Genomic DNA, 14,559 nt, shown 5'->3' with positions numbered 1-14,559 from the left:
CCGCTAGAGATCACGGATGTTCTCTGCCATATACTCTATCTATTATTTATTTATTTATTTATTTATTAACAGTTTCTTATATAGCGCAGTATATTCCATTGCGCTTTACACTTGGAACAACAGTAATAAAACAAAACTGGGTAATAATAGAGAGACATAGAGGTAGGAAGGCCCTGCTCGCAAACTTACAATCTATGGGAAATAGCCATTGATACACAAGGATAGGTTCTATCTATTGCATAATGGTCCGGCCAGGTTCTTCTTGGGCTGTATGATATGGTCACATGGCAATGTTGGCTTGGGGTCAGGAAGATGTGAAAGTAAAGGACAAAACATGTGAGGTTATGTGAGGACTGTATAGAGGGGATGTAATTGGTAGGATTGCTTATGGAAGTTATGGTGGTGGTTATAGAATCTGATAAATTTGTCTGAAGAGGTGAGTTTTCAGGGAATGCTTGAAAGTTTTGAGACTAGATGAGAGTCTTATTGTTCATGGGAGAGCGTTCCACAAAGTGGGTGCAGCCTGTAATCATAAGTGGGAGCGTGTAATGCATGTGGATGAGAGACGCAGAGCTTGTGCAGAGCAGATAGGTCAGGTAGCGAGATATTTTAAAATAAGCGAAGCTGTTGTTGGTGTTATTTTGGTGTTATTATTGTTAACCTTTATTTGGTGGCACAAGGGATCCGCAGCGCCCAATTACAAAGTACATAAGCAAAACAAGAAAACAGTGACTTACTGTTCAAGACCGTATAGGACAGGTTGGGGAAGTCAATATGCTGACACGGGATTCCGGCCGTCAGAATGCCGGCAGTGGGGTGAGCACTAGAAAGCCCCTTGTGGGCTCGATTCGCTCACAGGTTCTATTCCCACTTTATGAGTGTCGTGTACACCCACCAGTGGGAATAGCCCCCTGGCGCAGCTGTTGGCATTCTCGGCAGTTGGTATTCTGATTGCCGGGACCCTGACAGTCGTAGTATTAGCTACATCACTATAGGACAAGTACAGGGTATATTGCCATAGCTGCATCAGCAGATGGCACTGAAATAAGTATTAGAGTGGCAGAAAACTGAGGGATTTGGGTGGTCATTCAGAGTTGTTCGCTCGCTAGCTGCTTTTAGCAGCATTGCAAACGCTAGGCCGCCGCCCTCTGGGAGTGTATCTTAGCTTAGCAGAATAGCGAACAAAAGATTTGCAGAACTGCTACTAAAAATTTTCATGCAGTTTCTGAGTAGCTCCAGACCTACTCTAGATTGCGATCACCTCAGTCAGTTTAGTTCCTGGTTTAACGTCACAAACACATCCTGCGTTCGGCCAGCCACTCCCCCGTTTCTCCAGCCACTCCTGCGTTTTTACCTTGCACGCCTGCATTTTTTAGCACACTCCCTGAAAATGGGCAGTTACTTCCCAGAAACACCCACTTCCTGCCAATCACACTACGATCACTCGAGCAATAAAAAAACGTCGCTCGAGCTTCTGCAAATCTCCAAAGTTTTGTGTTAAATTACAGAACGCATGCGCGCTGCGTACCATGCGCATTTTCCACCTAATCGCTCCGTTGTGAAAAATGGCAACGAGTGAATAACTCGGAATGACCACCATGGTTCGGTCGAAGGGAGTATGGAGTAGAAGATAGTTTAAGTAAGAGAAGAAAAATCACATGAGGGAAGATGGCCATGGTCATGAGAGCTTACATTCTAAAGGGGAAGGGCAGACAGAGAGGAGTGACACAGATGGGGTAGACAGTGAGTATGGGACAGATGGCTTAGGATGAGAGTTTGCTTTAGCTTGGTGAAGAAATGGGTCTTGAGAGCCTGTTTGACGTTTTGTGGAGAGTCTGAGAGGGAGAGGTAGAGAATTCCAGAGAAAGGGAGCAGCAAGTGCAAAATCTTGGTGGTAGGAGTGAGAGGAGGTAAGCGTGCATTAGCGAAGTGAAGAGAATGGGTGGGAGTGTAAAGGGAGATAAGGTCAGAGTGGTTGAGGGTTTGTAAGTGAGTGTGAGAAGCTTGAATTGGATTCTGAAGGGCAAGGGGGAGTCTGTAGTGGGCTTGTAAGAGAGGGGAGGTGGACATGGTACATTTGGTGAGGAAGATGAGCCGTGCATCAGCACTGAGGATAGACTGGAGTGGAGAGAGGTGTTTTCAGGGATGCCAGATAGGAGAAGATTACAGTAGTCCAGTCTAGAGATGACCAGTGAGTTGATTATGGTCTTAGTCGCATACTGGGTAAGAAGGAGTCTGATCTTGGAAATATTTTTGAGATGGAAATGGTAGGACTGCGAGAGGTTCTGAATGTGTTGTTTGAAGGAGAGGACGGAGTCAAGGATTGCTTCAAGACAACACACTTGGGGGCTAGAGGAGATAGTAGTGCCATCAATAGATAATTAAATTGTGGGAGTTCAGGTTTTGTGGAAGGGTAGGAAGATGATCAGCTCAGTCTTAGACATGTTGAGTTTAAGAAAACGTTGGGACATCCAAGAAGAGGTATTAGAGAGACAGTTGGAGATACGAGTGAGGAGAGTGGGAGAGAGGTCAGGGGAGGAAAGGTAGATTAGAGTATCATCAGCATATAGATGATATTGTAAGTCAAAAGAGCGAATGAGCTCACCTGAAGAGGTGAAAAGCCTTATATCTTCTTTTTAGTTTGTAAACCTTTATTTTACCCTTCTAAATACACTCACCTAAGTTTTGTCATTTGCATAACACCCCATAATGCAGCCATCTGAGTACACAGTCCAAACCTGTAAACACAAGCACTGGATAACATCTACTTTATGTTCCTGATTTGCTTTTCAGGTGTTTAGATACATAAAGTTCAGGAAGGTGTACCTAAACCCTTAGGGGAACTAGCTGTAAGCTTTCAGTTTTTAAAACTGATGTTCATCAGAATAAATAACTAATTAAATTTTTTTTTATTGCTACACACTTAATGCAAACTAAGGTGAAAAGGAGAGAGAGAAAAGGAGAGGACTAAGAACAGAACCTTGAATTTATTAGAAAGGAGGTCATTGCAGTCTTTCATGAGGACAGTTTCAGTGGAGTGAAGATGATGGAAGCCAGACTAAAATGGCTTAAACAGTGAGCGTGAGGAAAGAAAGGCAGTAAGGCGGTTGTAGACACTACACTCAAAGAGTTTGGAGGCAAAAGGGAGGAGAGATGTGGGTCGGTAATTGGAGAGAGTGTGTGGATCAAGAGTAGGTTTTTTAAGAATAGGGAAGATTAGTGCATGCTTGAATGCAGATGGGCCAGTCCCTGACAAGAGGGAGATATTGAGGAGGTGGGCAAGATGGGAAAAGGCAGAAGGAGAGAGGGAGCTGAGGAGGCAGGAGAGGGGGAGATAAATGGATGAGGACCAGAACTTCCTCGCCAGATACATGTGAGAATGGAAGTGAAGTAAGTGGCAAAGTCAAGAGCAGAGAGTGAGGAAGTGAGTTGAGGTGGGAGTGGGCAGAGGAGAGAGTTGACAGTGGCAAAAAGGCGCCTGTGGTTTGAAGACAGGGAGGAGATGAGGTTCTTTAAGTACAACAATTTAGCGAAAGAAAGGGCAGCACTAAAGGTTGAGAGCACAAGTTTGTAATGGAGTAAGTCTGCTAGGAAGCCAGGAAGCAAAGTTGTCAAGGAACTTGATGGCAGGGAGATGGTAAGTTACATCTACTCGAAGATGAGCAGGTTGGAAGAGGTGTATAGCATGGACCTCAAATGTAGAGAATGTAAGGGATGGTTCTGGGAGTACGAGTTGGGGGGGGGGGGGGGGGGCGGCGTGTGTGTGAGAATGTGGGGACCCCAGCAGAGAGAGCAGCAGGAGAAGTGTTGTTAGAGGGGATTTTCCAGTTTTCCGTAATGGCTAGGAAATGCAGGGAGTTGAATATAAGAAGGTCATGGGTGGGGACTAGTTTGTTACATACAAATCTTGCATTCCAGAGGGCACAAGATAGTGGGTGTGAGTTTGTGGGAGAGATGAGAAAGTGGTTATCACGGTTGCTGTAGTGCTGAGGTGAGATTAATTTGGATGGCAGGGATAAAGCTGGTGTAGTGTTGGTGTGGGCTACTAAGCTAGGAGGGAAAACTGAAGGAGGAGGGCAGGGAGGGAGTACAGTGTGATGGGGATGGGAGTGAGGTGACAGAGAAAGAAGGGAGCAGGGCTGAGTGGCAGGGTGGTAAGCCAATGGCAAGGCAGAGGTGACTGAAAGTTGGGTAACAGGAGAGGAGGGGAAGGGACCTTTTGACCCTGTTGACTAGGTGAATGTTGACCATATGGGGTCGACCTAATGACTGTTGATCAAGACAGTGTGGAACTTCTATTCCACACCAGTTAAAAACAAATGAAAAAAATTGCTCAGTAAAAATAACAAATAAAAACATTGGAATGCTCTCCACAAAGGAGTAACACCCCTTGTACATATAAACTTATTTTTGCGGTTACTGATTTAGACTAAAAACATTTTGTATTTTGATTTTGGAATGATATTTAACATTTTGTTTTTGTAATTAGGTTGTGGACAGCAACACAGTGGCACAAGGAGGTGATCTATTTGCTCCTGAGTTACGATCAAATCTCTGCTCTGCTCAGTTATCTTCATGTACCAGGCCAACCAAAAGCACACACTCGGAGGAGCAGATTGGGCTAGGAAACCAGAAATTTAAAGAATTTTTTAAAACAACATGCGAAACGACAGATCAAAGACAAAACTTGCATGGTACTAATGATAGCGATTGTCTTAAACTGATGCCAAGGCACCCAGACGAGACAGAAATGAATGTGGACACTGGACATAGAGTTATGAGTCTGAGACGCCACATGCCTCCTATTTACAGTCTATCAAGGTGCCTGCGAAGCATGTCAGTTTATGAACACAGTCATGTTTCTGATCCAGTTTATAAAGACATCCAAGATCTACCCTCTGAACAAGGAGACCCTAATTTCCCTCTTACTGTTAAAGGGAACAAAGAACCTGACATCAGAACAAAAATATTTCTCCCGGAGAGATCTCAGAGGCACCATAGCAATAGCAAGAGGCTCGGAGAAGAATTTTTCATTTGATGTCAGCTAACGCTGAACTTATTCACCTTACATTTGCACAAGTAAACTGCTTTCACGACAGTAACCATTTAAGCTGGTTCAAAAATTCAGTTTGAATTTACATCTAAAAAAAAGTAATTCAAGATTTAAACAAAAAAACAAAAAAAAACCATAAAATTATCACTAAAAAGTACCTGTCAGCACTAAGTTATTTAATTAACTAGATAGTTATGGCAGTCTAGTGGAATACAAGTCTTCCCTAACATAGGCCCTCATTACGAGTTGATCGCATGCAACAACTTTTTGCTGCTCGTGCGATCAACTTGACGCCACCTATGGGGGAGTGTATTTTAGCATAGCAGGGCTGCGATCGCTTGTGCAGCTCTGCTATGCTAAACAAGTTTCCTGCAAAACAAGACCAGGATCAGACCTACTTACCCTGAGCGACGGAACCAGCGATGAAGGTTCCGGGATTGACGTCAGACATCCGCCCTCCAAACGCCTGGATCCGCCTCACCACAACGGCCCCGGAACGCCTCCCGCCTGTCAGTCTTCATGCGACCGCCGCTGCGATCACTTTCTGCGCTGGTGGCGTCGCAACGACGCACGGGCACCGCGCAGCCGCAGTCCTGACCCGAAGAAACGCTGCGTGCGAACGGGTCGGAGTGACCCCCAAAATCTTTCCACACGGAAGCATCTGATTAGCAGAGTGGCTGGGATGATATTCACATGCTAATCAGCAACTAGCATGGTCATGGCTGTCATGAGAAAGTTTGGGCACCGATACAGGGGGGAGGAAGAGTGTGTCCCGGCTTCTGGGGCAGGCATGGACCTCGTTATGTGACTATGGTTGGGAAGCAAGTGTATAATATCTAAACATTTCACTAATCTGCCACTTTAATAAGATGACAGTGATTTCTATTTAATTAAAGTAGCTCACGTTCCTTTCAACTTAAAAAATGGATTTCAGAGGTTGTGGAGAATGTGCAGTTCTGTATTTTTGCCTGCAGATCCATTGTGAATAACAAACGTCACCAGTAGATGTCTTTAAAACCTCCTGTTTTTCAATTTGTCAAGTCACCTTCCTTGTGAGTTTACTATTATTATTGTTATTATTATTATTATTATTATTATTATTATCATTGTTTATTTGGTTAGGAGGCACCACAAAAGTATCCAACCTGCCTTGAGATAAAAAAAAAGTTTGTAAAAAAAAAAAAAAAAATTCATATTGCAGCATTCTCGGTTACTGATTCTGGGCAATTAATAGAAATGACCGGACTGACCACACCTGGGGTTTTATTTACTAAGATTCGTGTTCCTGACGAATTGGTGGGAGTTTAAACTCAAATTTTATCGGCTGTCTGTTTCTGCAACTTTTTGAAATTATTTTCGGTAATTTACTAAGTTGCCAAGTTTGAGTTTTTCATATTTTCCAAGTCGATGTGATTCGTATTGTCGGGCAGTGTTTTACGGGAGTGATTAGTAAAACACTGCCCGACATAACACAATGAAGCCCGGCCGGATCAATGAGATCCGTGCAGGGCTTCATTGTGTACAGCATGAGAAGTATTTAAACAGTTAAAAATGTAAATAAAATTGCGTGGGGTCGCCCCTCCTAAGCATAACCAGCCTCGGGCTCTTTGACCCGGCCCTGGTTGTTTAAATACCGGGGGAAAAATGACTGGGTTCCCCCCGTATTTAGACAACCAGCACCGGGCTCTTGGGCCGGCCCTGGTTCCAAAAATAAGGGGGACAAAAGACGTGTATTGTTTTTATTTGGGTATTTATTTTGTTGTAGAACTACAGGTACCAGCAGACCGTTATTTCCCTGCATGCTGGTACTTGTGGTTTTCCAAGTACCAGCTTGTGGGTGAGGCTTGCTGGGACTTGTAGTTCTACAACAAAAGACAATATTCTTATTTTACACAAACAAAGGCTATCAGCCCCCCATCCACCACCCAGGGATGGGGGGACAGCCTTGGGCTTCACCCCTGGTCCTTGGGTGCCTGGAGGCGGGATCCCTTGATTTAACGGGTCCCCACTCCTCCAGGGAACCCCAGCCAGGGGTGACTAGTTGGGGGGGGGGGGGGGGGTAATGCCACGGCCGCAAGGACCTATATAAAAGTGTCCCCCGGCTGTGGCATTATCTTCACGGCTAGTGGAGACCGGTGCTGGTTTTGAAAATATGGGGGACCCCTACGTCTTTTGTCCTCCATATTTTTGGAACCAGGGCCGGCCCAAGATCTCGGTGCTGGTTGTCTAAATATGGGGAGACCCCATTCAATTTTTCCCCGGTATTTAAACAACCAGGGCCATCTCAAAGAGCCGGAGACTGGTTATGCTTAGGAGGGGGGACGCCACGCAATTTTTTTTTCTGATTTCTAACTCTTTCAGACCCCTTTCCACAGATAAACATGCACGGATCTCACTGATCCATGCATGACTATCTGAACACCACCAAAAAGCAGGTCTATTTAAAAACTTTTTTTTTTTTTACAATATCTAAACTTTCCCGGCAGTGTTTGGCAATTGTCGGCAGTGATTGAGAATACGAATTGTTAGTAAATTACCGAGTTGTATCAAAAAGCAGGCGTGTTTGACCGATGGTCTATTCATTCGTATTTGTGACCTCAGCCGGGAAAAAAAAAAAAAAAAAAAGAATAGCCCCAACACTGCAAAGATTTGTGTTTAGTAAATTCCCGAGATGACACTTAGAAAGAAAAAAAAAAAACTAGGACAAAATCGGGACCTTAGTAAATATACCCCCTGGTCTAATATATGCCAGTCAATAAATGTGTTCTGCATTGTCGACTGACATACTACTCTCCTGGGCATTTATTCTCATACGGTGCGGCACTCATGAATCCTTAATACAGTAATAAGCACTCACAACATCACAACGTTGTGTTTATATTACGTCACACTGTCATCAGGAGTACAAAGAATAAAACAACTTACTCACGTAAATACCATCACCCACTTGTGAATGCTGGCTTCTTTGCATGAGACCACTCTCCATGACAATTTCTCAGCTCAATGAGGTCATCACTGAGAGTAGTGATTCCAATCATTTGACCCTCCACCATACACACACTAATAAAAATACAATAAAAGTTACAAGTACTGACACAAATAGAAACGCTTGCTTATTAGCAGTTTGAACCCATAGATAGTTTTTTCTGGGAAGGAACCTAGGTGCTAGAGTGACATTATAGTGAAGTGCTGACCACTTTGTGGATATAGACATATGAAACAGACAGCATGCTTGTTCAGCTCCAAACAGCAAACATTCAAAATACCTGTAACCCTGTATTTCACTAGATATAAAACCAGCTAGCTATACCCTGGCCACTCATTGGCATCAGTCATCTCCACCCCCAAAATGAAGCACACTTAAATACCTCAGAGAGCGCATAGTTTCTTGAGAGGGCATCTGCATTTTTATGCAGAATCTTTGTGCTGTTCTTCACTGAGAACCGAAATGGCTGAAGAGCCACAAACCCTCGGGTCACCTTACCGCTGACCTTTCTATTGGTATACATCCAATGAAGGGGCATGTGATCTATTACCAGCATAAATCTCTCAGGCAAGTGGATGATAACGTGGGCTGCAATGGCCCATTTTGATAGCCAAGCACTCTTCTTCCACCGTGGTGTACTTTAGCTCCCTGGGCAATAGTTTTCTATTGAAACAGACAGAATGGGAAGAATTGGAGGAGGGGTAGCAATGTATGGGGGAAAAAAAGCATAAATACTACCATAATACACAGTATTGAAGAAAAATATGACGCCCTTTGGGTGACCATATAAACACACAGGGGAGAGGGCGATTCTTTGTATTGGGGTGATCTACAGATCACCAGGTCAGGAAGAGGAGCCGGACAAAAACCTATTGCAGGACATCACTAAAATCAGTGGTGGAAGTCTGGGAGGCAATGGAGTCGGATGCCGCCGGGCTCCAGCAGTGAACGGGGCACCTTTTCCATTGCCTCAGGTGACAGTACGGCTGCCTGGCTCCGGCTCCCACCTCCTGCATGACACCCTGGCTGCCAGGCTCCCGTCCCCTGACACATGCGGCTGGCCGGCTCCGGTTCCCGCATGATGAAAACACACTTTACCCACTCCTGCCCCCCGACAGCGTGCAGCTGTCCGGCTCCCACCTGATGACGGCATGGCTGGCTGGCTCTCACCCCTCTGAAGGTGCAGCTGCCGAGCTCCGGCTCCTGCATGCAGACACCCTGGCCGTCCCGCAACTTGCAAGAAGAGGGAACTGATGGAGGAAAGAGGTGTGTGTGTATACAGTGTGTGTGTGTATGTGGCTGTGAGTATGTAGATACGTGGCTATGTGTCTGTATATATGTGGATATGTGTTTATAAGTGGTATAATGTGTGAGTGTGCATATGGTTGTGTGTATTTTATTGTGTGTGTATTTGTATATATGTGTGAGTGTGTATGCGTGTATATGTGCTGTGTGTGTATACCTGAACTGGGCCGAGGGGGGGCAATTTAGTCTTTCTCTGACGTCCTAGTGGATGCTGGGGACTCCGTAAGGACCATGGGGAATAGACGGCTCCGCAGGAGACTGGGCACATCTAAAGAAAGCTTTAGGACTATCTGGTGTGCACTGGCTCCTCCCCCTATGACCCTCCGCCAAGCCTCAGTTAGATTTCTGTGCCCGGCTGAGCTGGATGCACACTAGGGGCTCTCCTGAGCTCCTAGGAAGAAAGTATATGTTAGGTTTTTTATTTTCAGTGAGACCTGCTGGCAACAGGCTCACTGCACCGAGGGACTAAGGGGAGAAGAAGCGAACCTACCTAAGTGGTGGTAGCTTGGGCTTCTTAGGCTACTGGACACCATTAGCTCCAGAGGGATCGAACACAGGACCCGACCTCGTCGTCCGTTCCCGGAGCCGCGCCGCCGTCCCCCTTACAGAGCCAGAAGCAAGAAGGTGGTCCGGAAAATCGGCGGCTGAAGACTTCTGTCTTCTCCAAGGTAGCGCACAGCACTGCAGCTGTGCGCCATTGCTCCTCATGCACACCACACACTGCGGTCACTGATGGGTGCAGGGCACTATGGGGGGGCGCCCTGAGCAGCAATATTAACACCTTGGCTGGCGAACTGACACCATATATAGCCCCAGGGGCTATATAGGTGTTTATTAACCCCTGCCAGAACTTTTACAATAGCGGGAGAAAGCCCACCGAAAAAGGGGCGGAGCCATCTCCCTCAGCACACTGGCGCCATTTTCCCTCACAGCTCTGCTGGAGGGATCGCTCCCTGACTCTCCCCTGCAGTCCTGCAGTACAGAAAAGGGTTAAAAAGAGAGGGGGGGGGGCTCAAATTAGGCGCAGTATATATATATATTATGCAGCTATAAGGGAAAACACTCTCTATAGGTGATATCCCTGTGATATATAGCGCTCTGGTGTGTGCTGGCATACTCTCCCTCTGTCTCCCCAAAGGGCTTTGTGGGGTCCTGTCCTCTGTCAGAGCATTCCCTGTGTGTGTGCTGTGTGTCGGTACTGCTGTGTCGACATGTATGATGAGGATAATGATGTGGAGGCGGAGCAAATGCCTGTGAATGGGATGTCACCCCCTGCGGGGTCGACACCGGTGTGGATGGACTTATGGAAGGAATTACGTGACAGTGTCAACTCCTTACATAAAAGGTTTGACGACATAGGACAGCCGGCTGCTCAGCTTGTGCCTGTCCAAGCGTCTCACATGTCATCAGGGGCTCTAAAACGCCCGCTACCTCAGATGGCAGACACAGATGTTGACACGGATACCGACTCCAGTGTCGACGACGATGAGACTAGTGTACCTTCCAATAGGGCCACCCGTTACATGATTGAGGCAATGAAAAATGTATTACACATTTCTGATAATACCCCAGATACCACAAAAAAGGGTATTATGTTTGGTGACAGAAAACTACCAGTAGTTTTCCTGCATCTGAGGAATTGATATGAGGTGTGTGAGGAAGCGTGGACTTCCCCCGATAAGAAATTGATAATTTCTAAGCAGCGTACCCTTTTCCGCCAGAGGATAGGTCACGTTGGGAAATAACCCCTAGGGTAGATAAAGCGGTTACACGCTTATTAAAAAAGGTGGCACTACCGTCACGGATACGGCCGCCTTGAAGGACCTGCTGATAGAAAGCAGAAAACTACCCTTAAAGCTATACACACACACACGGGCATTATATTGAGACCTGCTATTGCCTCGGCATGGATGTGCAGTGCGGCAGCTGCGTGGTCAGATTCCCTGTCGGATAATATTTATACTATAGATAGGGACAATATTTTGCGGAAAATAGAGCATATAAAAGACGCTGTCTTATACATGCGTGATGCACAGAGGGATATTTGCCGACTGGCATCACTAATAAGCGCTATGTAAAACCATTGCCGCCAGACGGGGGTTATGGACTCGGCAATGGTCGGGCGATGCCGATTCAAAACGGCACATGGAAGTTTGCCCTAGAAGGGGGTGGAACTGTTTGGGGATGGTCTTTCAGACCTCGTTTCCACAGCTACAGCTGGGAAATCAAAACTTTTGCCACAAGCTACCCCACAGCAAAAGTATTATCAGGTACAGTCCCTTCGGCCCCAGAAAAGTAGAGGGCTAGAGGCTCATCTTTTCTGCCAAGAGGAAAAGGTAGAGGGAAAAAGCTGCAGCACACAGCTAGTTCCCGGGAGCAGAAGTCCTCCCCTGATTCCGGTAAGTCCACAGCATGACGCTGGGGCTGCTCAGGCGGACCCGGGTACGGTGGGGGCCCGTCTCAGAAATTTTCAGCGCACAGTGGGCTCTCTCACAGGTGGATCCCTGGGTTCTTCAAACAGTATCTCAGAGGTACAGGCTGGATTTCGAGACGTCTCCCCCCCCGCCGTTTCCTAAAATCTGCCTTACCGGCAACTCCCACTGCCAGGGAGGCAGTGTTATTGGCTATCCAAAAAACTGTATTCACAGCAAGTGATTATCAAGGTACCCCTCCTTCAACAGGAAAAGGGTTACTTTTCCACAATGTTTGTGGTACCGAAACCGGACGGTTCGGTGAGACCCATCTTAAATTTAAAATCCTTGAACACATATAACAAAAGATTCAAGTTCAAGATGGAATTGCTCAGGGCGATTATTGCGATCCTGGACGAGGGGGATTACAGGGTCTCTCTGGACATCAAGGTTACTTACCTGCATGTCCCCATTTACCCTCCTCACCAGGAGTACCTCAAGATTGTGGTACCGGACTGTCACTATCAGTTCCAGACGCTGCCGTTTGGATTATCCACGGCACCGAGGGTCTTTACCATGGGTAATGACCGAAATGATGATACTCCTTCGCAAGAAGGGAGTTTTAATTATCCCGTACTTGGACGATCTCCTGATAAAGGCGAGGTCCAAGGAACAGTTGGTAAGGGGGTAGCACTTTCTCGGGAAGTGCTGCAACAGCAGGACTGGATTCTCAATTCCAAAGTCACAGCTGGTCCCGACGACACGTCTTCTGTTCCTGGGAATGATTCTGGAAACAGACCAGAAAAAAGTGTTTCTTCCAATGGAAAAAGCCGAAGAGTTGTCATCTCTAGTCAGAAACCTCCTAAGACCGGGACAGGTGTCGGTACATCAATGCACACGAGTCCTGGGAAAAATGGTAGCTTCGTACGAAGAAATTCCATTCGGAAAGTTCCACGCAAGGATTTTCCAGTGGGACCTGTTGGACAAATGGTCCGGGTCCCATCTCCAGATACAGCAGCGGATAACCCGGTCTGCAAGAACCAGGGTGTCGCGGTGGTGGCTGCAGAGGGCTCATCTACTAGAGGGCCGCAGATTCGGAATACAGGACTGGGTCCTGGTAAACACGGATGCCAGCCTTCGGGGCTGGGGTGCAGTCACACAGGGAGTAAAATTCCAAGGACTGTGGTCCAAACAGGAGATTTCACTTCACATAAATTTTCTGGAGCTAAGAGCCCTTTACAAGGCCGTAAGCCAAACAAGGCCCCTGCTTCAAAACCAGCCGTACTGATCCAATCAGACAACATCACGGCGCTCGCCCATGTAAACAGGCAGGGCGGCACAAGAAGCAGGAGGGCAATGGCAGAAGCCACAAGGATTCCCCGTTGGGCGGAAAATCACGTGGTAGCACTGGCAGCAGTGTTCATTCCGGGAGTGGACAACTGGGAAGCAGACTTCCGCAGCAGACTCCACCCGGGAGAATAGGGACTTCATCCAGAAGTCTTCCAAATGCTGGTAAACCGTTGGGAAAGACCACAGGTGGACATGCTGGCGTCCCGCCTCAATAAAAAAGATATTGCGCCAGGTCAAGAGAACCTCAGGCGATCGCTGTGGACGCTCTAGTGACACCGCGGGTGTACCAGTCGGTTTATGTGTTCCCTCCTCTCCCTCTCATACCCAAGGTACTGAGGATAATAAGGAAAAGAGGAGTAAGAACTATACTCATTGTTCCGGATTGGCCAAGAAGGGCTTGGTACCTGGAACTTCAGGAGTTGATCTCAGAGGACCCATGGCCTCTGCCACTCAGACAGGATCTGCTGCAGCAGGGGCCCTGTCTGTTCAAAGACTTACCGCGGCTGCATTGACGGCATGGCGGTTGAACACCGGATCCTGAGTGAAAAAGGCATTCCGGAGGAAGTCATTCTTATCCTGATCAAAGCCAGGAAGGATGTCAGCCTGAAGTTCAGACGTTGTAAGGGAGTGCTGCATGTTCAGCCCTTTTTTTGTGCCCCAGTGGCACCTTGGGATCTCAATGTGGTTTTGAAGTTCCTGGAATCACATTGGTTTGAGCCACTTAAAACCGTGGATTTGAAATATCTCACATGAAAAGTGGTTATGTGTTGGTTCTGGCTTCGGCCAGGCATGTGTCAGAATTGGCGGCTTTGTCATAAAAAAGCCCTTACCTGACTTTCCATATGGATAGGGCAGAGTTGAGGACTCGTCCTCACTTTCTCCCGAAGGTGGTATGAGGTTTTCACTTGTACCAACCTATTGTGGTGCCTGCGGCTACTAGGGACCTGGAGGATTCCAAGTTACTGGACGTAGTCAGGGCCCTGAAAAATTATATTTCCAGGACGGCTGGAGTCAGGAAAACTGACTCGCTGTTTATCCTAGATGCACCCAACATGCTGGGTGCTCCTGCTTCTAAGCAGACTATAGCGCGCTGGATTTGTAGCACTATTCAGCTTGCGCATTCTGCGGTGGGACTACCGCAGCCTAAATCTGTAAAAGCCCATATTCCACATGGAAGGGGCTCATCTTGGGCGGCTGCTCGTGGGGTCTCGGCTTTACAACTTGGCCGAGCTGCTACTTGGTCAGGGGCAAACACGTTGCAAAATTCTACAAATTTGATACCCTGGCTGAGAAGGACCTTGAGCAGGGCCGTAACTAGGGGGGGGCTAAGGGGGCATGCGCCCCGGGTGCAGGATTTGAGGGGGCGCCAAGGAGTTACAGAGGAACAGGGTTTTTTTTGTTTTGGTTTTTTTACCGGCAGTGAGGCAGCAGACAGCACCCTAGGCATTGTCTCT

General features: G+C 46.9%; 1 protein-coding gene across 4 annotated transcripts in view; it reads left to right on the top strand.

Moving 5' to 3' along the window:
* Nucleotides 1–6,677, top strand: part of FAM124B (family with sequence similarity 124 member B) — a 59,262-nt gene extending 52,585 nt beyond the window's left edge. For all 4 annotated transcript variants that reach the window (XM_063915921.1, XM_063915918.1, XM_063915920.1 and 1 more), the window contains one exon: nucleotides 4,490–6,677. In XM_063915921.1, the coding sequence (XP_063771991.1) occupies nucleotides 4,490–5,038 (549 nt within the window). In that variant the 3' untranslated portion in view covers nucleotides 5,039–6,677. The remainder of the gene's footprint in view (nucleotides 1–4,489) is intronic.
* Nucleotides 6,678–14,559: the final 7,882 nt, after the last annotated feature.

The sequence above is a fragment of the Pseudophryne corroboree genome, chromosome 4 (assembly GCF_028390025.1).
Source record: "Pseudophryne corroboree isolate aPseCor3 chromosome 4, aPseCor3.hap2, whole genome shotgun sequence".
In the NCBI taxonomy this organism is placed as follows: domain Eukaryota; kingdom Metazoa; phylum Chordata; class Amphibia; order Anura; family Myobatrachidae; genus Pseudophryne; species Pseudophryne corroboree.
The sequence above is the reverse complement of the archived record's forward strand: the minus strand, read 5'-3'. Positions and strand labels throughout refer to the sequence as shown.